This window comes from Henckelia pumila, chromosome 2 (genome assembly GCF_033568475.1).
Source record: "Henckelia pumila isolate YLH828 chromosome 2, ASM3356847v2, whole genome shotgun sequence".
In the NCBI taxonomy this organism is placed as follows: Eukaryota; Viridiplantae; Streptophyta; class Magnoliopsida; order Lamiales; family Gesneriaceae; genus Henckelia; species Henckelia pumila.
The window spans coordinates 102,661,213-102,685,329 of NC_133121.1; the positions used below are offsets into that span (position 1 = coordinate 102,661,213).

A 24,117-nucleotide genomic window follows, 5' to 3' on the forward strand; every position below is an offset into this window, starting at 1 on the left:
GATTATTTTTTTTTAAAAAATGTAAAAGTGTGGATACATATGAATTGGGCACAGCGTGGGCTTTCGACTAGCTTCGAGGGTGTTGTAAAAGCATGGCCCAACAATGTAGGGCCGTGTAAACGAGCCCAACAAAGAAATGTAGAAAGATATAGAAGCTCGTGGAAAAGCCGAGTAAAATTAAAGGCCGAAAAGGTAACCCGAAGACGCCAGAATTCTCGTTCCACTGCTGTCTGTTACTCCTATAAATACTCCTCGTGTACATTTTCCCTACAAAACACATCAAGAATTTAAACAACTTACAGATAGATTTCAAAGTTTCATAAGAATAATGTCTCTGATCCCAAGCTTTTTCGACCCTTTGTCCATGGATATCTGGGACCCATTCGAGGGCTTCCCCTTTCACAGGTCGGCCGCGAACCGAGACATCTCCGGGTTCGTGAACGCTCGCGTGGACTGGAAAGAGACGCCGGAGGCCCACGTGTTCAAGGCGGATGTCCCCGGGCTGAACAAGGAGGAGGTGAAGGTGGAGGTGGAAGAGGGGAGGGTGCTCCAGATCAGCGGAGAGAGGAGCGGCGAGAAAGAGGAGAAGAACGACAAGTGGCACCGCGTGGAGAGGAGCGGCGGGAAATTCCTGCGGCGGTTCAGGCTGCCGGAGAATGCCAAGCTGGGTGAGATCAAGGCGGCGATTGAGGATGGGGTGCTGACGGTGACGGTGCCCAAGGAGGAAGTGAAGAAGCCTGAGGCCAAAGCCATCGACATCTCTGGCTAAATCATAATAATATTAATGCAGAGCTAGCTCTCCTTATTTTTGCGTTTGGATTTGTATGATTTGCGCTGGTGTTGTTTATATATGTACTTATGCTCAAGTATGTGTTATTTATATTTTACGTTTACTATTATTATGTGAAATAAAGGAGAGTTAATGGTTTAATATTATATCTCTACGCATATTGATATTTACATATTATATGTTGCATAAAAATAATTTATGAGAAAGGAGTGGTTTTGTGGATTGTGGAGTATCCGGTAGTCATTCAAACGATCTTGATAATTGATGATGGTTTGCTAAACCTGGTGCTCAGATGACCGGACTAGAAAAGATGATATATGATCTGCTCTTTTTTGATTGAGATGATCTGCACACAAGAAAATGAAATGAAAGCACGTTAAGTCAGACTTAGAAATAGAGTAAGCTTTTAGGAAAAATGAGTATAGTCTTTTGGAGGTTTAGATGAACATACTCTTTTGGAGGTTTAGATGAACATACCTTTCCTGATACCTGATGCAAGGTATTTATAAGCCTTAGAGTGAGGAAATGCCTCCGCATTTCCAGGTTAGTGGCCACGATCTGGGTCGTGGGTGCAGGAGTTGCCCACGTTTACCTGTCACACACGGTGAAACCGGAAGGCTCGAGATTATGGCCATCGTGGGGATCATGTCCTTGAGAAATGGGTTTTGCCTAAGTCATGAAGACTTGGTCTTCTCGGACTCACGCCTCCGTACGTATCTGAGCTATTAGTCCGACCTTATCTAAACCTGTTATTCTTGCCTCTCTGTAGCCCTGATACCCCTGACTTTTCGGGGTATCACCACTCGTCCCTAAAATAGTCGGGTTAGAGCCCTGCTCGCTGTCCTAAATAGCATCCCTGTTGCCTCTGCCTCTCCGTAGCCCTGATACCCCTGACTTTCCGGGGTATCACCACTCTTCCCTAAAATAGTTGGGCTACAGCCCTGCTCGCTGTCCTGACTAGCATCCTTGTTGCCTTTGTCTCTCCGTAGCCTTAATATCCCTGACTTTCCGGGGTATCACCAATAATAATATAATAATCTTTAGTGGATCGTTTTCTATGTCACGAAACCAAGTTATGGGCTTAGGAAACTTCACGGGTCCATAGAATTTTTGGGCTTTGTTAATTAATTGTGTCTGGCCTAAAATATAACTTTGACCCATTGAATAATTGATCCTCACACATCAAAATAGTTAATTGAGAAATGTTAAATTATATTTTCAATAAGGTCGGGTTGACGAAATTAGCTTTAAAAAAATTTCGACCCAAACACGAGCCAACCCGAAAATGTCCAACCCGAAACCGAACGCGACTAACCTGACTCACCCAACTAACATGAATCAACCCGGTTTTATTAATTATTTTTTATTTTTTTAACAAAATAATTAAATAAAAATTCAAACACATAATAATTGATTAATATTTAATTTAATCACATAATAATAAAATATAAGCTTGTGTATAATTTAAATTTGAAAATTTAGTTGTAAAAAATTTACAGTATATTTATTACAAAAAATAAAAATATTTTAAAAAATAAAAATTGTACAAAATAAACATCAAATAACTTAAATCTATCATATCAATATACAATATATTTTTTCCAAGCATAGAAAGTATAAAAATTATGAATATATAATATTTTTTTTCAAGCATACAAAGTATAAAAATGTAGAGAATTTTTCGTAATTTTATATAAAAATAATAATAATTAAAAGTTTTGGGTCATGAACTCGATTAATTTTTTCGAGTTAGCTTTTGAGTCAACTCGATTCAACCCGAACCCAAGAACCCCCAACCCTAATCCGATATTTTTCGAGTCGACTCGTGTCGGGTTGACATGTTGAGTTGAATTTTGACACGCCTATAATCAGCAACACAATGTGCAATATAATGTTTTCATACCGTTATTTTTTATTTTAAAAAAATTTGGATATGTGCATCATTCGCATATATATTTGGGCAAATTATTTTAAAATCCCCAAACTCAAACATTTCTTTCTCTTAACTCCTATACTCAAATTTCTTTGTTTCAACTCCTTAGTGGTCCCCAAATTTGTCTTAACAAAGTGTTTAGCATTTAATCCTTTGTACATGGCATTGTTTTACCTATCGAACCCGTTCAGGCCAAGCAGAACTATCGGTTACGCAAGGTTTCCAGCCGATATACTCTGGATTAGGGTCCAACATGCTTCCGTAAGATGAATTAAATTCAAATACCTCTTTGACCATAGTGTCGTCGGGTCATACCTCCCAAGTTTTACGAAGTGCTCCTCACACTCCAACCACGCAGTCGCAACAGATGGTTTATGCACAAGCTCTTTCAACGACACCCAGCACAGCCTTAATTCGTTTTCAACCTTAAGACGTATGGTATATGAATTTAATTATAAAATATGAGCATGAAAGAACAAGAGACTTTAGAAAAATTATTCAGACATAATATTATTACATAAATCAACTCCTTTGAAGAGGAGAAGACAACTTGTTTAGCTACTCATAGTAGCTTTGTTCTTGAAATACATAAACAGAAAACTTATTACAATAGAAAGAGAAATATTACAACAATTTATTTGTAAGAAAATTGAAGGGAATGCTCGATGTCTTCAGCTTCCTTGAACGCTTATATTTATAGCTGAGGTTCCACTCGTTTCACCGAAAAACTTCAGGGAATCTTACAGCTATTTTGTCTTGTCCTTTTATGCCATTATTAATGGCATCTTTAGCTAGTGGATGAGTCACCCATTATCCACCTTGTCCTGTTATGCCATTATTGATGACATCTTTTGGTGGAGGAGTCACATGCTGTCCTTTTTATTTTGGCTCTATCTTCCTCACATGCCTTTTTTATTGTTGTCGGGGCATCTTTTGCTTTTGCAGTGGTCCCTTGAAAAAACGCATCTTTGGTGGTCCCTGTCCACCTTTGCTTGTCTCGGAAAATTCTTTTCGATCCGTTCGGGGTCTGAAGTTTTTTCCGAATTCTGGCTCCTTCTGGTTTGGACACTCTGGGCAGATGTTTTCTGACCATCTTCTGATATGAGCCATGTTACAAAATTTTCGGCGAGTCTCTTTACTCCCCGGCAGCTTGTTGTTCCACAAAAAGTTTCTCTTCTTTTCGAAGAGTTCTTTCGCAAAAGCCGTAGTTTTTCCTGTCATTGTGTTTAACAGGAATGATCCGTTCACAGAATTCTGATAAAATTTGAACGAAAACTTGACCTTGTCCATCTCGGTGAGACAAACCCAAATACCCCATGCCCTTCTGGTTGAAATTTCATCTTCTCCAAAAGTGGACACTAATGGTATTTCTTCAGATAGGGGATCCTTGATGAATTTTTTATTATTCATGTCAGGTCTCCTCAGCTTGATGAAATGAAAGGGCTCGTGTGATCCTTTCCCGGTTGGTTCTGGAGCTGCACTAAAGAAATATAATTCAAGCACATCTCCTCTGGACAAATGGTCGTTATTTGCCCATGTTTCTTGAACTGCTTCCTGAATCCATTTTGGTAACTGTGATATATCCGAAAAGATTGGTGGCGTTGTATAAACTGAGGCCAAAGCCCCAAATTCATACCAGAGCTTTACATCCTTAGGATTGACATTGTTTTTTAGCCAAACCCTTGGATATATCCCTGCTACATCAACCCTGCAAGGGTTAGGGTTAATTTCACTTCTTGTACTTAATTTCTCCCACCTCTGTTGATAAACATGAAATGGAGAAATAATAGTTGGGTTAGTATCGATCTTAGATTTGCTCTTGTCTGTGTTGGGCCTAAGATTGATCTCTTCCTCTTTTACCCCAGAGGCGGAGGGTTGAATTGATGAGTTATCCTAATCAATTGTTGCTTCATCCAAATCATCAAAGGCTGATGATAGATTCACACTTGTTTCTTGAGTTTTAGATCCCTCAACATCTTGTTTCACAACCGGTGGTTGTATTTCTTGTTTTTGTAAAACCAGTGGTTTTAGCATATCTTGTTTATGAGAAACCAATGGTTTCTCTATAGCCTTCACAATTGGCCCTTGAATAGTAGCCCAAAGTTGTGTTTGAGCCTGCATACATCCTGTAATTCGATTAGATACTTTGATCCGATCAGCTTGTTGTAACCTGCCGGTCATTTCAGCATTAATGGCTAACTGGTTGAACTCGGTTTGAAACAACCCAAGGTGTTCCCTGAGATGCCTCTGCATTTTCATGATGGAATCCACGTCACTGCCTTCCATCTCTTGTTAAGAAATCTACAAGAATATTTTCATGAGATTTAATAATAACAATATCAAAAATATAATTTTGACATAATGCTTGCCATCTTAATAACCTAGCTTTCTCAGGTTTAGATTCAATCTTATTTCTTAGGAAAGCTTTTACCTGGGTGTTATCAACCTTGAGTGTGAATTTTTTAGCAAGTAAAAATAATGGCCATTTTTCGAAAGCCCTTTTAACTGCATAAAATTCCTTCTCGTTGATATGCCATCTGATGGCCTCTGATTCTGAAAAAAGACCGCTACAGTATCTGCATGGTATTTTTCCATCTGGGGTGATCTTGGTAAGGACTGCTGCTCACCATTCGTCACTGGCATCCGTGAATAACACCAGATCATCTTCATCTACGGGTATAGCCATTTTTGGAAGATTCTTACATATCTCCTTTAATTGGTTTACCCCTTTAGTATGGTCATCGGTCCATATAAACTTAGCATCCTTTTTTAACAAAGGACTGAACACCTTTCTGTACATTGCTAGGTTGTTAATGAACATCCCTGAAAAATTAACTACTCCAAGAAAACTCTAGAGTTGTTTTACGTCTTTGAGTTTATCTGGAAAATTCTTTAACTTTTCCACAATATGGGGTTGTAGAATTATTTCGGATTCATCAATCTCAATACCAAAGAATTCAATTTTTCTTGTTGATATGACTGCTTTCTTTTCAGATAAGACCAATCCCTCTTGTTTGCAAATTTTAGAGAAAATCTCTAAATGTTTAACGTGTTCGTCGATGTTTTTTGATGCTATAAGAATATCATCAATATAAACAAATATAAAGTTGAAATAATCCTTAAAAAGGTTATCCATCTTTCTTTGAAATATCTGGGGTGCATTAGCCAATCCCATTGGCATAACTTCCAAAATATAGTGTCCTTGTGGAGTAGAGAAGGCTGTGAATTTCTTACTGTCTTCTTTCATTCTTATCTGGTAGAATCCAGACTTACAATCAAATTTTGAGAACACTCTAGCATTTCGTACACAGCTAATTAGATGTTCTCTACTGGGTATGAAGTACCCATCAAACTCCAGGATTTTATTAATACCTTGGTAATTAATAACTAACCTGAGTTTTCCTCTTTTTATTTCACCATGATTTCTGACAAGAAATCCTGGGTTGCTATATGGTGAAACTCTTTTTTTGATTAGACCAAGGTCCAAATGTTCCTTGATAATCATTCTCATATCCCTTTGATCTGTTAAGTTCATCGGGATAGGCTTATATCTGACGAATTCATACTCTTTGCCTTCCTTTAGAGTAAGACTGGCTTTGAGTTGATTTCTATCCCACTATGCCAAAGGATGTTCGTTATAACTTTCTTTGAGCCTCTTTTTGACATCTTCAAGGGATACCTTATTTTCTAACTCTATATCTCTGTGATGTAGAGTTACCTTGAGAAGCTCCATATCCTCTGTTTGGAGTTCTTGTTCTGTTGTTATTTCAACATGGTTTCTCCAAACCTTCTTGGATCTTACATTTTTGGGTGAAAAAGGTGTCCTTTATCATCACGCTGGCTGCGAAATATTATCGGCAATTGTCGATAAAAAGCAACCTTGAGTCTTTGAACGATAATTTTATGATCACAAATTGTAGTGAACATAAGCCTTCTTGACTCATTGTCTTGTGTGTACTTCTTAAACATTTGTAAGAAGTTATTTTCCAACATGATATCAGCTCCTGTATCATGGAAATAGATTGGTGGTGTCTTTACCTTGTACCAAGGTGTCTGACCTGCTCCTCCCATAAGGATCTCTGCTGGTTTTATTCCTTTACAAAGAATTAAAATTCTTCTAGAGAAATCTCGTCCAACAATTTTTGATAATTCTTCTTCACATTCTTCAGAAAAGACTCCTCTTTTTGCTGTACAAATTCCTGCTCCCGAATCAATATAAGCTGCAAAGTATTCAGCCTTATATTGTTCATACAATATCCCTATTGGAATGTATATGGAGAATGGACTTGTTGTCATTTTTTAAAGGGATTACTAAATGACCCTGCCATTTTTAACAGCATGTGTTGTAACTCAGTAAGCCGATTAAGACTATTAGCCTTTAGTCTTCCTAAGGCTTCAGAAGGTAGAGTATGGTTACTCCTTTCTACCTCTTCAATGCATTCTAGTAAATCATGTTCATGACTTACTAATTTCAACAATTGCTTCTTCCTCTGTTTGTAAATAAAATTTTCGAATCTGATTAAGGGATTGTCCCTTATCCAATTCTCTTGGTTTTCCATTTCGTAGAATTCTTATTGAATCCTCCAAGTCTTTTCTTTTGCCATGAACTCTATTCTTTTTTCAAGGCGTTTCCATGGTTTATGGTCCTCCAGAAACTCTAGGCCAAGAATGAGCTGATCCACTTTTTTTTTCTGAAATTCCATAGATTTGAACTTTCAATTCTCCAATATTTATCAATCCTTGGTAAGTTTCTTTTTCCTGTTGCTCCAAATATTAAATCGAGTTACAAGGGAACTGGTTCCGATGACTTGTAATTTCGAATACTATTTTTATTTCTTTCCATCATTCTGGAGATCTAAGTTTTCCTATTATAGAAAACTCTTTTTCTTCTGATGGAATTTCTTGAATAGGAGATTTGTCCCATCTTCTACTTGTCATTCGGTTTCCTTGGAAAGATAACCTTCGAGGTTCTATTTTAAGGTCTCTGTATAGAATCGGCCTGTCTTGAATTTGAATGTCTGTTTCCTGAATTAAAGAAAACTCGATTCTTTCTGGGTATATCGCATGAGCAACTTTCCCAGAGATCTCTGGAATTTCAATGAACTCATTTCTAATAAATAATTCAGAATGGTGAGTATTAGAAAGAGCATATGAAATTTGATATATAATAGAATATGGCCTATTACCTTCCTTCATTAGTCTTTTTTTCTTGAAGTTTTGATGCAACGTCAATGCTCGACTAAAGTCCCTGTCAGCTAAATTGTAGGCTATTCTTGGATAAATAACTCCTACAATTTTTTCTGCACAAAGATTTCCTGAGATAGTACCCAGGACAGCATCTTGAATATTTCCCATTCTTTTATCGCATACTACGATATCTATAGGTGAATCTATTCATTCTTTAAAAATTGCCTTAATCATTATTTGGATTGCTCCAATATGAATCCAAGACATCGTTCTTGCTACCCCATTTTTCAACTTTTGCAATTCCTCTCTTATTTTTTCAAAAGGAATTAACTGCATCTCTATTTGATTACTTGTTAACTCCATCGGGATTGCCATTTCCCTTCTGGATACTTTGTAAATCAAAATGTCTTCTTTGTCTCAGCCCTAGGTTGCCTAAAACTCTTTCTACTTGTCCTGCCGAAAATCCCTGGTACTTTTGTAACGTTGGATTTTCTCTCATAATCCTTTGGACCATATTATGAGATATCGTGGTTTGGCTAAAGAATCCAGCCAAACTTTCATGTGTTTCCTGCCGAAACACTTCTTCTTTATTCTGATTCTGATTCTGATTCATCCTCAGAATCTTCTTGACTAAACAATATCTCTTCTTCGTATGTGCTTTCATCTGAGGGGATATCCTCAAATTGATATACTTGGACTAGATCTTGAAAGAAGACCGCATCATCCATATCTGGTGTTGCTTCAAAGAGTTTAACTCCTTTTTTCTCGTTTTCTGGACAATTTGTAGATATATGTCCTCTTGCTCCACATGTCCAGCAGTTGCAATCCTTGAAACTTTCACTTGCTCTTGTATGAGTTCTTCTGAAAGTTCTTCTTGATGGTGTTCTTCCCCTGCTTTGTGATGAGCTTGTTACTGGGGATGTTCTTGTAGGTCCACTTCTTCTTCCTGATCTATAAGATTTGGCCTTTTGTTTGGACCAAAATGTTCTTGGTTTCCAAGAACTTCTCATTCTTTTATTATAGGAATTATTTCTGAATTTTTTCTTTTTAAATCCCTGTGATCTGCTTCCAATGATCGTTGGAAGATCATTTTCTCTACAACATAAAGGTGTACGTTTATCTATACTCCTTATTTTCTTATAGTTCTTCTGTAATGCTGCCATATGACACCATTCTGCCAATTTTCCTTTCAAAAAGGACGCGCGTCTTGCCAATGTATCAAGATGACCTGGAACGTATTCTTTAATCAGCATTTCTCTCCAGGGACTTGGCATTTTTGCGAAAAATAGCTGAATAGCTACATTTTCCTCGACTCCTGAATTCCATCTGTATTTGGTGAATAACATAATGTATTCATCAACTAAACAGATATCATGTAACTCGAGGCTATACGGAGCTTGAGTATATCTTCTCTTTTTTTCTGTATCTTGATTATTGAAATAGTTTACCCCTATGAATTGTGCTTTAGATAGGGTGGCCATTCTTTCTCCAATCTCGCTGAGGGATTCTCCTGCTAAGATTGATTCCTTCGTATCTGGCATAGTCATCTCCCATGCAATCTTGACAGATCCCATTAGACTCATTTCTAGAAGTTTAATGAATTCTTCTTTATTGAGATCTAATGTCCCTGCTGCAATTCTCATAGTTGACGTCCAATCATCTATAAGATCTTCTCTTTTTTTGAAGTCCAAAACATCAAGGTTTAACATAACCCCGTAAGAATGTATTGGATCTAAAACAGTTTTTCCGTAAGGAGTTTGATGGAGTGGGATTTTACTCCTTGATCTGGTTCCTGCTGGATGTGAATTTTCTCCAACCTGAAATTCACTATGTGGTTCTTCTGTTTTAACCACATATCTTGGGGGATTCCCTATGGGTTGTTCACCCTCAGGGGAATTCATTTTTAGATCTACTACTTTGAGATTCGCAAAAGAATCCGCAAGATCTTGTAGATCCTCGAGATTTAATCTTTCTAAAGTAGTCATCAGATAGTGTTTTTCTCTGATACTGCTTTTATAAGATTAATCATCCTTTCATCATCAGTTAAAGGTTTTTGAACCATTTTGGTTTTACATTTCTGATGTAACAAAGGTTCAGTACCAAACGAGAGTGGTAACCTTCCTCTTGTATTTTCTTTTCTAGAACTAGAAGTGTGTTCTAGATTTATGATTTTATTTTGAAGATCCTTTAGAGTTTCAAGAATTTCTTCTTGTTTCTTAAGGATTTCTTCAATTTGCCGAGGTATTTCATACAGCTGATTGCTGTAATATTGTACCGTCTTTTGAATTTCTCTAAGATCTCCGAAGAGTTTAGAGGAATATGAGGTAATCTCTAAAATTTTAGAGTTAGAGATCATCTTTCTTACTCCCTTCAAAATTAAGAGCATTAATCACAACCTATTGTAAGTAATCTATTATGAGTAGATTAACTTGTTTATAGGATTTTATATTAATAAAATCCTATTGATTCAAACCTTCGTTTGAAGTCATCTTTTGTAGAAAATCTTCTCCTCAACAAAGAAAAGTATGAATTAACGAATAATATAAAGTCTGAATAATTAACCTACAGCTCTGATACCAATTTTGCGGATGATTCAAGTACCATAATTGAACACAAAAATAGCATAAATGAAGTACATAAATGCATAAATTGGGTACAAGAATTAAACATTGGATTTGACCAAGTTTGGTGGTCCTAGGGAGTTTTAAGAAAGAATTTTTATTGTAGGATTTATAAAAAAGTTAGATTTGGGTTTAAGGATTTATTCACAATTCACTCTTTATATTTAGTAATAAATAATAAATAATAAATAGCAAACACAAACTTCAATTCAAGGGAGCTCAAAAAGCTTCACTAGCTACTGCCGTTCATGGATTTATATATACAAAACTGAATATTATTCTACATATATATATATATATATATATTGTATGAGGCAAATTAACACATATATGACTCGAATTCAGACCTCTATAAATCCCCAAAACCAAATCCCAATCAATTGGTTTGGACACATTTCTTTCGGCTGAAAAATGAACCTTAGCTTATTTGATTCAACCTCATATATCAGAACTCATCATCTCTTTGAAAAATCTCTAGACTCTCTTCATCAATAGCCACCACTTTTGTGCCTCCTTTTGCAACATTCATCCTAGAAGAATTGGCCAAGATCACACGTTGCAACGACTTGTTTTTCGTCAAATCGCCCTTACCGATCACCCCGCATCCTTCGTCCTCCTTCTTCAAGTCAGCAGGAGGCAAGAAGCAATCCATGGAAAGCCCCATTATGTTGAAATCCACCTCTTCCACACTCCAAACCTCTTCCATTCTTGTCCTGGTATGGCTTCCCGAGTTTTCCCCGAACCTGAACAAAGAGACACTAGTCCTCCCACCATGTGCTATGTTCACCCCATCTATGGTTCTATAATCTTGGACAGATGACTCCATCGTTGTCTCCCAGAAGACGTCGTTCCTCGGGTCATTTATCCGTAGCAAATGCGTGTCTTGTAGCTGTGTCAAGAGTCCTGTTTTCTGGCTGAAACACCCCCAAACCGTGTGTCTGATTATTTCAACATTGTTGCTGCTTCTCGCTTTAAGAGTGGATGAATCTGCTTCCAACTTTAACACAAAGCAATCCTCGTTGTTCGCGCTTCTTTCGCCGATGCAGATCGAGTTGGAGAACATATTCGCAGTTGATCTTGGATCCAGCCCCTGTTGATATGATTCATCAGTAACATGATCTCATCAAAGTCTATATCAAATGATACATATCTATATACTAAGTTGTGTATATAGTAGCCCCAAGAGGGTGTCCAAGTAGGTGGACCCCTGCCAACACTTTTTTTTGGACTAGTCTGTGACACATGGTTTGCTCAGTGTGGTTTATCTGACTAGCATAATTTGCAGGCTATTGCGTTAGTCTGTGGTTTACCCAGAGAGCACCTAAAGGTAGCGGCTGCGGGTTCCCACGTCACAAAAAAAAGTTGTGTATATAGTATTTAAAGAGTAAGTAATCTTTACAATCAAATTTTTAGTGTGTTATATATCAATTTAGACAGGTATACAAATGCCCCAATGGCAGAGGAGTTGATGTTGGCTGTGGTCCATAACATGTGGCTCAAATTTTGACTTTTTGGGTGTTAATGGCAAATCTTTCAAACACAGCCAACAATTTGAAAAAAAAGTGACTTGTCCCAGTATGAACTTCAAGGAGAGTTTACACTAGCCAGAGTGAAAAAGAACCCCACAAAATATTTCAAGAAATGTCATAGAGGAAACCTGATCTCCAGGGGATTTGAATCGGTGGGGTGATTTGCATAAAACACACAATACCAGAAACCATGGATCTTAATTCCCATTGCAAAAAACAGCAAAAGATTGATACAAAAAATATTCACCTGCAACAATCGGCGTAGCGGTCTTGGGGGGCCACGGGATGCATGCGAGTGTTGCCATGGAGTTTGTCTCCATGCCACCTTACCATCACTACCAGCACTGATTTTACAACCGGAAACCATCAACTCAAGGCTCCACAAATCAGGCCTCTTCTGCCACAACACGAATCCCCCGACTTCCCCGGGTCCGCCCCCGCCCTGTTTCATGTTCTTAAGCTTCGTGATCTTTGCAGCATCTTCCCCGGACACCACTTCGGATGCCACCATCTTCACTTTCCCCATCGCGTACATGCTGTCGATAGAGTTCAAGGCATGTTCACCTCCTGATGCGGCTATGTACTGTTGCACTATGTATTTAGCCATTGAAGTCTCCTGTAAGTGATGATCATTTTTTTTAGAAATTTATATATACAAACTAGACTCAAAATCGTGCCTTCATATATATAAATATGACTTACAATGGGATGTCCTTTGATGTTACTATTGAGCGTACGATCGCAACGTATAGGAAGTGGTACCAAAGGTGCACCAATCACCCCTAGCAAGAACTGAACCTCGGTGTCGCGGCCTCCGAAAACCGAACCGGTCCTCTCTACATGTGGTCTCATGACCCAAGATTTCATGCATTGCCAATTCTTGTGCTTGCTAGACCCGAACATCTCTTCGGGTATTGGGACCTCGAGCACCGTCTCGAGTCCGTCTTCTTTGTCTAGATTGGGGCATAATGTCCTCATGAAAATGGAGATATGGAATGGGAACTTACTCTCAATTGTTTGCTGCTAGCTAGCTTCTTTGGCTTTTGATTATAGAGTTTGGAGAAGTAGTTTGAAATGGTAATAAGGTTTGTTATATTATATGTCGAGTAGAAAATTATGGGGTGGGCCAACACCAACGTGCTATGCTTTTGTATATGTCGTGTTTGCACGCTTGCTTTTTTTGAATTTTTTTGTCAATGAATTTTTATTTTTATTTTTTAAGAAAAAAAAAAAGTCTTAGGTTCTCCATCATTGGAAGACCGTTTCTTGTTAAATTACTAACAATAATGTATTTCAAATAAATTAAATTAACCCCACTAAATGATTTTTTGGATTCAAGTAAAGCAACCCTTTCATATCCCTTTATGTGCGCTAACTTTTGACAACTTCATGTTCATTATTTTCAACTACTTTGGCTTGGAAAAATTCAGTTCATATTTATAATTTCTACTCGTATTCTATATATTATTGAGTACACGAAAGTCATAGAGCATTAACTGAGGAAGACTTTAAAGGGCCAAAAAATTAAAAATCTGGAGAAAGCTAAGAGGATGGCCTCTTGTCTTTCACACTGTCAATTCTTGTCAATATTAGAGAATTTTAGGTTTCAAGCTGCTAAATTCATTGTATCTTACAATATTAAAAAGTGGATTGTTTTGGGTGTATCTGTGATATCTAGCTACAATTCAAGATCCTGTTTCATTGCATAGATTTTATTTTAAATAATTTTAAGATGGGTAAAAATCACAATATTAGTATATATTAATTCCACTAGCATTAATTAATTATATTATAAAATAGAAAACTTTAATATTTTTAAAGAAATTTGAGTATTTAACGTCCCTTTTGGGAATAAAGAGTTAGTTATGCTTCTAATGACCATAAAATATAAATAACAATAATTAATTATGACAGGTATTAATTAATTGAAGCAGCACGTTAGCAAAACATTGAATGAATTAATTTGTCGGCTGGAGGCATCACATGCAACAACATGGCCTGGACAATCAATCTAATACACTTCATTTTGTTGTCAAATGTGTTTCATTATTAATGTAAAAAATATCATTTAAATTGTAGCTTTTTAAGTTCAGCTTCTTAGTCTGCCACTCATTTTTGCCATTCACGTCCAGACAAAGTGGATAACATTATTATTTTATTTTTTATTATTATTAATTTAACCTCGGCCTTCACTGTAGTAAAAAATATTAGAATTTAATCAATTTATAGAATAAGATGAAGAGAGGATGATTTAATAATACAAGATCATGTGTGTCTGTGTGTGTAAATTAGGAATATTTTGATAATTAATTGTGGGTAAAACATGATTAAAGTTCACCTGGTTATGTAAGGATATAATTTCCGTAAAATTATTTTTTTAGTCCTGTATATTTGTCACTTTGCGATTTTGATAATCACCTGTATAAATGCATAACCCTTGCATTTCCCAGTCCCTAAGTCAGTTGGCATCTGCAACAGTTCGACAGCTCCAAAAGGTTCAAACACCTAAAATTCATGCCCAAATCGTGAACCATAGTTTTAAATTAAATTCATAAAATAGAATAGCCTAAGTTCAACAATTTAAATCACAACCAAAAAATACATACCTAGCGAAGCTGATCTTCTTTGATAGTGACTGGCAGATTGCCAACATACAGCCTTCTAGCTCCCCCTGAATATGGACCAAGACCACCTTCACCAGAAGCAACAGGAGTAGATTGAACAAGATTCTTTTCAGCCTCTGATGGTTTAACCATCACTGGCTGGCCAAGAAGAGCTATAGCCATGGGAACTGACATGGCATCATAAAATTCAATATATCTGCAAAATATACATAATAAATGGTAGAACATTAGAGTACAGTTAACTATGACTCGGCACATTTTCTGCAACGTCTAGATGAAAATACATAAAATTTATCACATTTAAAATGACAGTTGTGATAATCATCTACAGCAAAATCAATTGGCTTGAAATGTATACTGGATGTTTATGGAGTTTCAGAAATATTGGAAAAAATGATGCACATTCTCCTGTTAACCAGTTTAATCTCAGTAGTCAGTCCAGAGGGACTTTACCATACTTATAGTAGAAATTAGACATTCTCAGTTGTACCTGTAGTTCTAAATTACAAAGTGAAACCTCAAACCCAAGCAACATACATTAGACTAATTTAAAGTAAACTGCCAAACAATCAGCCATAAACATGAGAAATAATTCTACTATCTTAATCAAATGCAATAGGACATGATGTTAACTTTTCCAGGCTTCATAACTAAAAGGCGATGATTACCCAAATCCTTTTGGAGCGTCTGGAATTGCGATCCATTATTAGCTGTACATCTCTGACCTAGAAACATCAAATCAAAACTGTTGTTTTAGCAAATTTTTTTTTTTTTAAAAAAAACTGTTGCTTAGCTGTACATCTCACAACCTCGTGTGGAAATAAGTTACTTCTAAATAGTAAAAAGTAGAGAGTATGAAGAAGTAAAAACAAAATTAAAATCTACAAATGAAAAATAAACAAAACAAGATAAACTCTCCAAGGAACCAGTCACGTGCATTTCCTTAGCCCAACAAGGGCTCAATAATTCATACTTCAAGGACAAACAAAATAAAAATCTAGCTCGCATGGTAAGCTTCATTTGCTTTGATATATAGCGTTTCTATAGACAGATACCTTAGAGAGAGCAACGAGATGTTAACCCAAGATTAGTTCCACGTAACTATTTTGCTACTTAGGCGGTAATGATGCAACAGTATAATGCATTACAAGACCAAAAAGAAATTGTAAGTCAACCTTTTAACTAGAAAGATCACATAAAATGACTCATCAAATAAGAAGGACAACCTTGCCAGCCCTAGAGAAGAAATCATAGACGTCTCTTTCACTTGCCTTCTACGGAAATTGTAACAGGCTGAGTTAGAGAGCATTCAGATATAAGCAAACAACAGAAAAATGCTTATTTTGTGGTTTAACTACCTGATAAGCAAAAACTGTCCTTTGATCTCGTTCAGGATCAGCTACTGCCACTTCCTCTTTTTTCTCTTTGTATCTTCTTTAGAACAAGAAAAACATGAAAGTTAAGATATACACTTCCACATTAATAAAAAAGATCTTGTAGTTAACCCATAATCAGCACCCAGGACAAACGGCATAGCCAAGTATGAGTTAATGCTTTCCTCCTTACAAAGTAATCAATCAAGTGGAAGGTTCCACATTTATTAAAGAGAGTAATTCCAAAATGTGAGTAAAATTTTCTCCAGTATGCTTAAAAGAGGCCAAAGCCAAGATCATAATCCTGCAGGCAACTCCAGAGAGTCAATATGCTGTACAGCTATTGTACATTGGGTCAAACAAGAAACTTCTGGATGATTAAGCAATAACACCAACCTGGGATTAAAGTGCCAATTAAGAGAAATGTGAACATGGAATAACTTCAGGCATTGAACTAACAACGGGCCTGTCCCTCTATGGCAAACCTAATGTTACATTTGGCACCACCATATTAAAGAACAATATTTTATTTGAAAGTGCAAAATATGTAAATCATATGCATAGCTAAATTAGAAAAATAAAGGGTACAGCAGCACTGAAAAGCAGTGACATTTTTAGGTACACAAGACTAAGCGCACACAGACATAAAAGTCAAGCATCAATCATCATGATAAATATCATGCGTGACAAGTCTTCGAAGGGGAGGGAGAGGAAAAAGAGGAAAGAGGAAGAGAAAGAGAAACTTCCTAATGAAACATTGATTAGTAGGAAGATGCAGCGGTTTCAATTTATAGCTAAAAACTTAAATGGAAAAGTTATGTACTTCATAAAGGCAAAACAACACGTATCCAAGGCAACAAAACTAGTGCATTACATAAGGAATGCATTTGTATGGTATAGATGTCACAATATGCTAACTCTATCAAATTTTTTAGTGCAAAAACAAGATCTCCATGAAAGACGAGAAGAGAGTAAAACTACTACTAAATGGACAGTTCCAAGGTAAGTTTGGTTAACATGTAGGATCTCAAACCACAGAAGAGTATAGATAAGAACAGAAACTCGACTTTTCGAGTAAAGAGTGCTCTGGTGACCAATATGAAACCAACAGAAACCATATGGTTTTCTGTTGAAAAGACTTGAGTACTTAACTTTTCAAGTCAATGAGCGCATCTAGTGACCAATACAAAAGCAGGAAATAAGTTAATCATTTTCATCCGAAGAGACCGAAGTAACATATCTATAGCCCATCAAGTGTCCCCCATTTCCATCCATGTCAGTATTTTGGTGTGTCAAGCCCAACCAAGTACATGAGTACATGACATCTATTCTCAACAAACAATGACCAACTACATGCTTTCATACTGTTTCTGTCAACAATGCAGGCAATTGTTCTCCAAGTGTCGGACTCCTCACTGTTGCACCATACTGCTTCACCATTGTTGGTGCCGATTTTCAGCTAAACGCTGCTGCCATAAGATTCCCCCACTCTTTGTCACCACACCATCAGTTAAGAATGCTCATAATTTAAGATCTTCTGCAAAAAAATATTGCCTTGGTGTTTGACATTGCTGTGGATCAAAGCTGCAGGCATTTGGACCATGTCGATCAAATGTGTTGGAGTATCATTTTTAGTTTTTTCGTTCGACAGGCTTGGGGCGTCAACTTCAATAAACCTCAAGTTTGTTGCAATGGGACTTCGGGTGTGGCCCTGTTGGTGGCAGTATGTTGAGCACTTTATAGGTTTGAAAAATGATCTAGGCCATTGTTAAGGGCTTTTTTTAATCCAATATCATAAAATTTAAAATGATTTAACAAAATATCGACGGGTTTCACCAAAATAAGGCAAACCTTCATTCTAAAATGTAGAATCAGTTCGTCCATCAAGAATGGCAGAATTCAATGCACAGTTATTAGGGGTGTTCATCGGTCGGTTCGGTTTTAATTTGTATAATTTCGATTCGGTTTTCCGGTTTTCGGTTTAAAAAAAAATTAATCCGAAATCAAACCGTTCTACTTCGGTTTTGTTTGGTTTTTGTACTATAATGGATCGGTTTATACGGTTCGATTTGGTCGGTTTGATCATTAATAATACATAACTCAATAAAGTTATAGTCATATAGTGAAAAACAAAAAATAACAAATAATACAAGTGTTAAGAGTCGTGTTTCTAATATCGTGTTTGTAAATAAGTAGTGTGTACATATAAATAGGTGCTAGTTCATTTCCAACTCAGTAAGTTGTAAACATTTTTGGTCAAACCTTATGGAAGCAGATTTACATTTTTTTCTCTCGAGCAATATATTTTAAGAACAAGGAGAAACATCGAACCACATTTTTATAATAATTTCAAAAAACAACACAAATTTTGATACGGTTATTCCGATTTTGATACAATTATTAAAATTAATAATATAAATACATTGTAAAATATAATATGTTTTTTTACATGATTTCTTAGTAAAAACTTCAAAAATAAAGTTTAAATAACTTATAAAAACAATAATCAACTAAAAATTACATAAAGAACAATCAACTATAAATTACATAAACAACAGCAATGATTAAATAAACAACAATCAACAAAAAATTATTCAAAATCATTATTTATTCACTAAATATCATCTCATAACATATATAGTATAAATAAAAAAATATAAATAAAATTATGAATTTAATTCAATTTCGATTTTTTCAGTCGGTTCGGTTTTGACATATATAATCCAAAACCGAACCAAATAAACTTCGGTTTTAATATTTATATCTGAATTACAAAATACGATTTTTGGTTCGATTCGGTCTTTGATTTTTCCAGTTTGGATTTTCGGTTTTTTTGGTTTTATCCGAAATATGAACACCCATAACAGTTATTCCGTCATTCACAATGGCTAAATCACAATAGCTAAATTAAAAAAATAAAAAGAAGTCGTGTGCTGCCTGCTGTAGGCTTTATATTTTTTATTAAAAAAATCAATAATTAACCTACATACACTTCAAAGGTTGCCCGTGCACAGGCATTGGCATGAGGCAGCCGTATTCTAAAGGTCCGGACAACTTTATCTGGAATTCACCGAAGCACCTTTGATAGTCAAAACATTTTTTCAAGAGGCTTTTAAAAGACATATTGACAATTATTCTCTCAATATTTTATTCGAGATTTCAACATACATTTCTTGGATCTTTTTATTCAAATTTTATATAAACTTTCTGAAAATTTGTCACTAAGAATACAAATTAAAGACACAAGTAACTCTCTTTAGGAATTTAACCTCATCTTACCATGTAAAATGCACATTTATGAGTTTTAAATTCTTTTTAAATTGTTGAATGATGTACCTAATTCGTATTTTCATTTAATTTAAAGCAGCTGGCAATAAATGGGAATCTTTAAAAAAATTTACTTCTAACTCTTCATCAGGTATCCATTATTTTTCATTTTCGATAATCTTTTTCTACTAGAAAAAGTGGACTGTTGTTGTAACTTTTATTCGTAATGTATATTTGTTAGTAGATGTAAATGTGGACAAAAAAATAACAATATTTAGAGTATCAAATATAAATTAATCAATGCATTCGTTTCTAGCATGATATCAATTTCCAGTTTGTTCATCGAAATTAAACTATAGCCATACCCTTGATGTATAAAAGATCACTATTTTCACCTAAATTTATTATTTCTACGTGTTTATTTTTTGACTTATGACTACTAGTTATTTATCTGTTATTGAGCTTAGGATGACATCAAACACCGATCTCATGGACCTCAAAATACTATATTTACTGGCAACCCGGTCCCATATACTCCGGCTTGAAGCCAGGCTTCATCTGTTTATTTTAAAATAAAATAAAAAAAACTAGGGAAAACACGTTTCACTTTAGGATAAAACAGGTAGTAAAAAATGTTACATACAGGTGCTTTAAATTAACCGAATATTAGAATTAGCACACGCTAATTGACATTTAAAAAAAAAAAAAAATAGAACCTCATAAATCTGCTGATAAAATCTTACACACACACACATACAAATTTTAAGAAAAAGAACGACAAAGCCTGTTCATGCAATTCGCAATAGGCTATTCAACAGACAGAGCACAACGTAAAGTTTTTCACTTAGCTGCAGTAATTTCGCCATTGTCAACGGGTGCATTGAATTCTGCAGTTCTAAATGACAAAACTGATTTAGCCATTTAGTACAGGTGTTTACCTTAATAAGGTAAGGCCCCTCCTTTCACATTAATTTGTTAAATCATTTTAAATACGACAATATTAAATTAGAAACCCATTTGCTAATTCTTTTTATTTACTGTATGATATCCATTTTATAATCTGGCATCCGTTATACATGCAAATCAGCAAGGCCAATCTAGCAATATATTCCATATAAAGCAGCTTAATGCACAAAACAAAGATACATGTAAAAAATCTATAGGTTCATAATGCATATCAAGTTAAACAGTTCATATTATAATTTTATACCAAAGAACTAGGAACATAAGTTTACCTGCTGTCACCATCTCGATCTGCAAATTCCCTATTGACACGTCTTCCGTTATTATCCTTATCCACACTATGTCGCCTATCTCTACCCTCCCTTTCCTGTTCATCTTGATGCCTCTCTAAAAATCTGTTGCTCTGCCTCAACCTATCTCGCTCCCCTTCCCTTTTAGTTCCCCCTTCATAGCCTCGGACATTTTCTCTTTTGTTCATGTTCCGATCATTTTCTTTGTCTCTCTCCCTCTCTTTTTCTCTTTCATGGTGCCTGTTCCTGCTTCTCTCTTTCCCACTCCCTTCCTCCTTGTCTCTATTTCTGAGATTCAGATTATTCTTGTCTTTCTCACCCTCTTCATCTCTTGAAGATGAACCATGATGTGAGACCCTATTTTTCTCACGATTAGAAGCATCATCTTTCCCTGCCCTAGGACGCTTAGATGAGTGCCTATAATCATCACGATCATAGTCATCATTTCTTTGCTTCAGCTTCCGACTCAGATCTTCCTCTTCAAAATCGACCATATCATCACTGCCATTTACCTTAAGATCCAACCGTTCCTTCTCTGGATTTTCAACAGTACTTTCCAAATACTCGTATTCATCAAAATCCATTCTAGATCAACCAATAAATAGAGTAACAACACTTCACACAACTAATTATCTGCAGTGCGAACCAAAAAAATATTAAAATCTAACACACAAACAAGTATTTTCATCAACTTTCTAATAAAGGTTTAGCTACCAACTTTGCTTAGCTAATTTAAATAGGTCATAGGAGTATAGAAATTAAACTATTATCGGAGAATTAAAACTTCTGAAGTAGAACATGCTTTAAGAAGGATGAAAAATGAAAAAAAAAAAAAAGAAGAAAGAAAAGGACAGGAATAGGATGATATTCCCATGAAGGTATGGAAGTGCCTAAGGAAACAGGGTGTTTTATGGCTTACAGGTTACAAAGTCATTAAACGTGATATTGAAAACGAAGAAAATGTCTTATCAGTGGAAAGTAGCTATTCTAATTCCTCTACAAAAAACAAAGGAGACAAACAAAATTGTGCAACTCATAGGGGCATTAAACTAATAAGCCATCCCATGAGACTTTGGGAAAGAGTGACAGAAAGAAAACTAAGGAAGGAACCAAGTTAACCGAAAATCGATTTGGATCATGCCTGAAAGGTTGATGATAAAAGATATACATCTTCTCAGGCAACAGACAACTAACTGAAAAGTATCGAGAAAAGAAGCAAAACTTACACATGATATTCATCACCCTAGGAAAAGATTATGATAGAGTCCCAAGGGAAACAATGCTGAGAATTTTGGAAAAGAAAGGTGTTATGGTAGCGTGTATTGAAGCAATTAAAGATATATACGAGGATGAAATGATAAGAGTGAAGACTCCAAGGAGAGAAGAGTTTCCTAATTCCTATAAAGATAGATCAGCTCTAAATCACTATGTTTTATACTGGGCTTGGATGAACTCACTTGACACATCCAAGACACATTACCATGGTACATATTGCTTACACACGGCATTGTCTTGGACTTGGTAGATGAGACACGTGAAGGAGTAAACACCAATATCGAATTTGGTGGAAAACATTAGAAGTAAAAGGTTTTAAGCTCAGTGGAATAAGAACATAGTATATCGAAGTAAAAGGAGTAAACACCAATCTCGAATTTGGTGAAAAACATTAGAAGCAAAAGGCTTTAAGCTCAGTGGAATAAGAACATAATATATGGAACTTAAGTTTAACACTATTAGACGTAGTAATTATTATACAATGGTTAAGACAGGAGATGACGAGTTATTTGTAAGTGAGAACCTTAATTATTTAGGAACCTTTTGCAAAAGGATGGAGGGGTCATGAGAAGTATTACTATTACATATAAATAATACAAGCATGATGGTTGAGATGGAAGAGTGTGTCAGGTGTTCTTTGTGATTGTAAGGTATCTCTTAAACTTAAGGGAAGTTTTACGAAACAAAGGTTATACATGCTATGTTTTATGGTGCTAAATGTTAAGCTATGAATTGAATTCACGAGCAGAAGACGAGAGACGCTGAGATGATGATGTTAAGGTGGATGTGTGGACGGGGATAGACAAGATAAGAAATGAAAACATTAGAGACAAAGTAAGGGTTGTCTATCGAGGAAAAACTTGGAAATATGCGATTAAGATGACGACCAATAAATGGCCCAGTTAGGCCATTTGATAACATGGCAAATAACAAATTATTCGAGGTCTAAAACAAGATAAAATTCATTTAAATATAAATGAGGATATGATAGGGGACTAGCACCATAACATAGGAGGAATCAAATAGCTTACCCCAATAAAAGCTTAATTCCTGTTGTTGTATAGAAATAAGTAGAATTATACCATCATTCATGTCAACTATGACGTGCTTTCTTTCAGAATTTGGTTCCAAGATTCAAAACATTGATAACATGAATGTAATTATAACGCTGCCAGTATGCACAGCTAAAAACGAAAAAATTTCAATATGCTGCAGATTGACAGAAGACATCACCACCAAACAAATAAATAAATAAACAGCAAAGTTCCCAAGTTTCTTACAAGTATGGAAAAGTTGGATATAAAAGATTTATAAAAAAAACATACTTATCAACGTGGGAATACCAGACAAAACGAAAAAGAACTCAGAAAAGGGAACCTTCTCCCACAATGACAAAATCGAATAGAGAGACAGAAGAACACAAATCCGGGAAAATTTCGCATGAATATACATTTGAAAAACCCACGAATAATACAATCAAGCGAAATTTCTTCACCTATATATATATTTGAAGTTTGGCGACAAGAAGCAAGGAGGACTCGACGAGGGTTTAACCAAGAACTGCGAATGGCTTCAGCAAACTATGTTGAGTGAGATCGTCTCTCAGTCTTCATCATTTTATTGGGCCCTTCAGAAAATTAATTATATTTATATTTAGTAAATTTTAATTTAATTTAAATTTTCAAATCATTTCCTTTCAATTTAATTGTACTTACTAATTATTTGAAAAAATAAATATATCATCATTTTAATATATAATCTCCATAAAAAAAAATTTAAAACTTTTTTATAATTAAACTTCCAGCAATAAAGATAGTTTTATTAAACAAATATTACATTTCAATATTGTATGTGTGACTCTATAGTCTCTATTAGACTTAGATTGTATTTGGATCGATATATTATTAAGATTTCAAATGTAGAGTAGGTTTTTTGTGAGATTATCTTGAATATGTGAAACTAATAAACTCAATTCATATTTACAGTGGAAAAATAATAGTTTAAACATAAAATAAATTTTTTTCATAAGTTAGATAGTAAATTATCTTACAAAATTAACCCGACGAAAGTTTTTTTTCGTTCAAATGTATTACGAGTAATTTCGAGAATTGCAATGTAATTTTATCAATAGATTTGAAACGTGAAAGTCATCCAAATAATTTGAATTAATTTGTGGTAAAGATTTGAAATCCAAATCCAAGAAATCCTTCCATCTCCCTTCGTTCCAAATTGAGCCTTATAATATTGGTGCAATGGCAAAGTAAA

At 35.4% G+C, this 24,117-nt stretch overlaps 4 protein-coding genes across 20 annotated transcripts; 2 read left to right on the top strand and 2 right to left on the bottom strand.

Moving 5' to 3' along the window:
* The first annotated feature begins 253 nt into the window (after positions 1–253).
* Positions 254–938, top strand: LOC140881006 (18.2 kDa class I heat shock protein-like). Its single transcript, XM_073285954.1, has one exon. The coding sequence runs from the start codon at positions 329–331 to the stop codon at positions 767–769; it is 441 nt and encodes a 146-aa protein (XP_073142055.1). The 5' UTR covers positions 254–328; the 3' UTR covers positions 770–938.
* A 9,821-nt stretch (positions 939–10,759) lies between these two features.
* Positions 10,760–14,875, bottom strand: LOC140885454 (uncharacterized). The gene is made up of 4 exons (XM_073292411.1): positions 14,667–14,875; positions 12,763–14,565; positions 12,308–12,676; positions 10,760–11,621 (listed from the first exon to the last, which is right to left on the bottom strand). The coding sequence occupies exons 2-4, from the start codon at positions 13,036–13,038 to the stop codon at positions 10,977–10,979; spliced, it is 1,290 nt and encodes a 429-aa protein (XP_073148512.1). The 5' UTR covers positions 13,039–14,565; positions 14,667–14,875; the 3' UTR covers positions 10,760–10,976.
* A 474-nt stretch (positions 14,876–15,349) lies between these two features.
* Positions 15,350–23,454, bottom strand: LOC140885455 (uncharacterized). 17 transcript variants are annotated; one of them, XM_073292418.1, is made up of 7 exons: positions 23,348–23,454; positions 20,560–21,210; positions 17,612–17,768; positions 17,423–17,523; positions 16,043–16,542; positions 15,911–15,958; positions 15,385–15,409 (listed from the first exon to the last, which is right to left on the bottom strand). In XM_073292418.1, the coding sequence occupies exons 2-3, from the start codon at positions 21,159–21,161 to the stop codon at positions 17,735–17,737; spliced, it is 636 nt and encodes a 211-aa protein (XP_073148519.1). In that variant the 5' UTR covers positions 21,162–21,210; positions 23,348–23,454; the 3' UTR covers positions 15,385–15,409; positions 15,911–15,958; positions 16,043–16,542; positions 17,423–17,523; positions 17,612–17,734. The 17 variants fall into 17 exon arrangements, with proteins under 17 accessions (XP_073148514.1, XP_073148519.1, XP_073148520.1 ...); XM_073292419.1 differs by having other exon boundaries at positions 16,043–16,361; positions 16,454–16,542; positions 17,210–17,768; XM_073292428.1 differs by lacking the exons at positions 17,423–17,523; positions 17,612–17,768 and having other exon boundaries at positions 16,043–16,361; positions 16,454–16,542.
* LOC140878038 (uncharacterized) lies at positions 21,450–22,102 on the top strand. The gene is made up of 2 exons (XM_073281639.1): positions 21,450–21,690; positions 21,756–22,102. The coding sequence occupies exons 1-2, from the start codon at positions 21,450–21,452 to the stop codon at positions 22,100–22,102; spliced, it is 588 nt and encodes a 195-aa protein (XP_073137740.1).
* Positions 23,455–24,117: the final 663 nt, after the last annotated feature.

Excerpts from the sequence above, each read along its gene's own strand:
- LOC140881006 (XM_073285954.1), top strand. The coding sequence starts at position 329 with ATGTCTCTGATCCCAAGCTTTTTCGACCCTTTGTCCATGGATATCTGG.
- LOC140885454 (XM_073292411.1), bottom strand. The coding sequence starts at position 13,038 with ATGAGGACATTATGCCCCAATCTAGACAAAGAAGACGGACTCGAGACG. Across the intron at positions 12,677-12,762 it reads ACATCAAAGGACATCCCATT|GAGACTTCAATGGCTAAATA; the intron begins GTAAGTCATATT and ends CATCACTTACAG. Across the intron at positions 11,622-12,307 it reads CGCTACGCCGATTGTTGCAG|GGGCTGGATCCAAGATCAAC; the intron begins GTGAATATTTTT and ends TCATATCAACAG.
- LOC140885455 (XM_073292413.1), bottom strand. The coding sequence starts at position 21,161 with ATGGATTTTGATGAATACGAGTATTTGGAAAGTACTGTTGAAAATCCA. Across the intron at positions 17,769-20,559 it reads GATCGAGATGGTGACAGCAG|GGCCACACCCGAAGTCCCAT; the intron begins GTAAACTTATGT and ends TGCCACCAACAG.
- LOC140878038 (XM_073281639.1), top strand. The coding sequence starts at position 21,450 with ATGAAGGTATGGAAGTGCCTAAGGAAACAGGGTGTTTTATGGCTTACA. Across the intron at positions 21,691-21,755 it reads AAAACTAAGGAAGGAACCAA|GCAACAGACAACTAACTGAA; the intron begins GTTAACCGAAAA and ends ACATCTTCTCAG.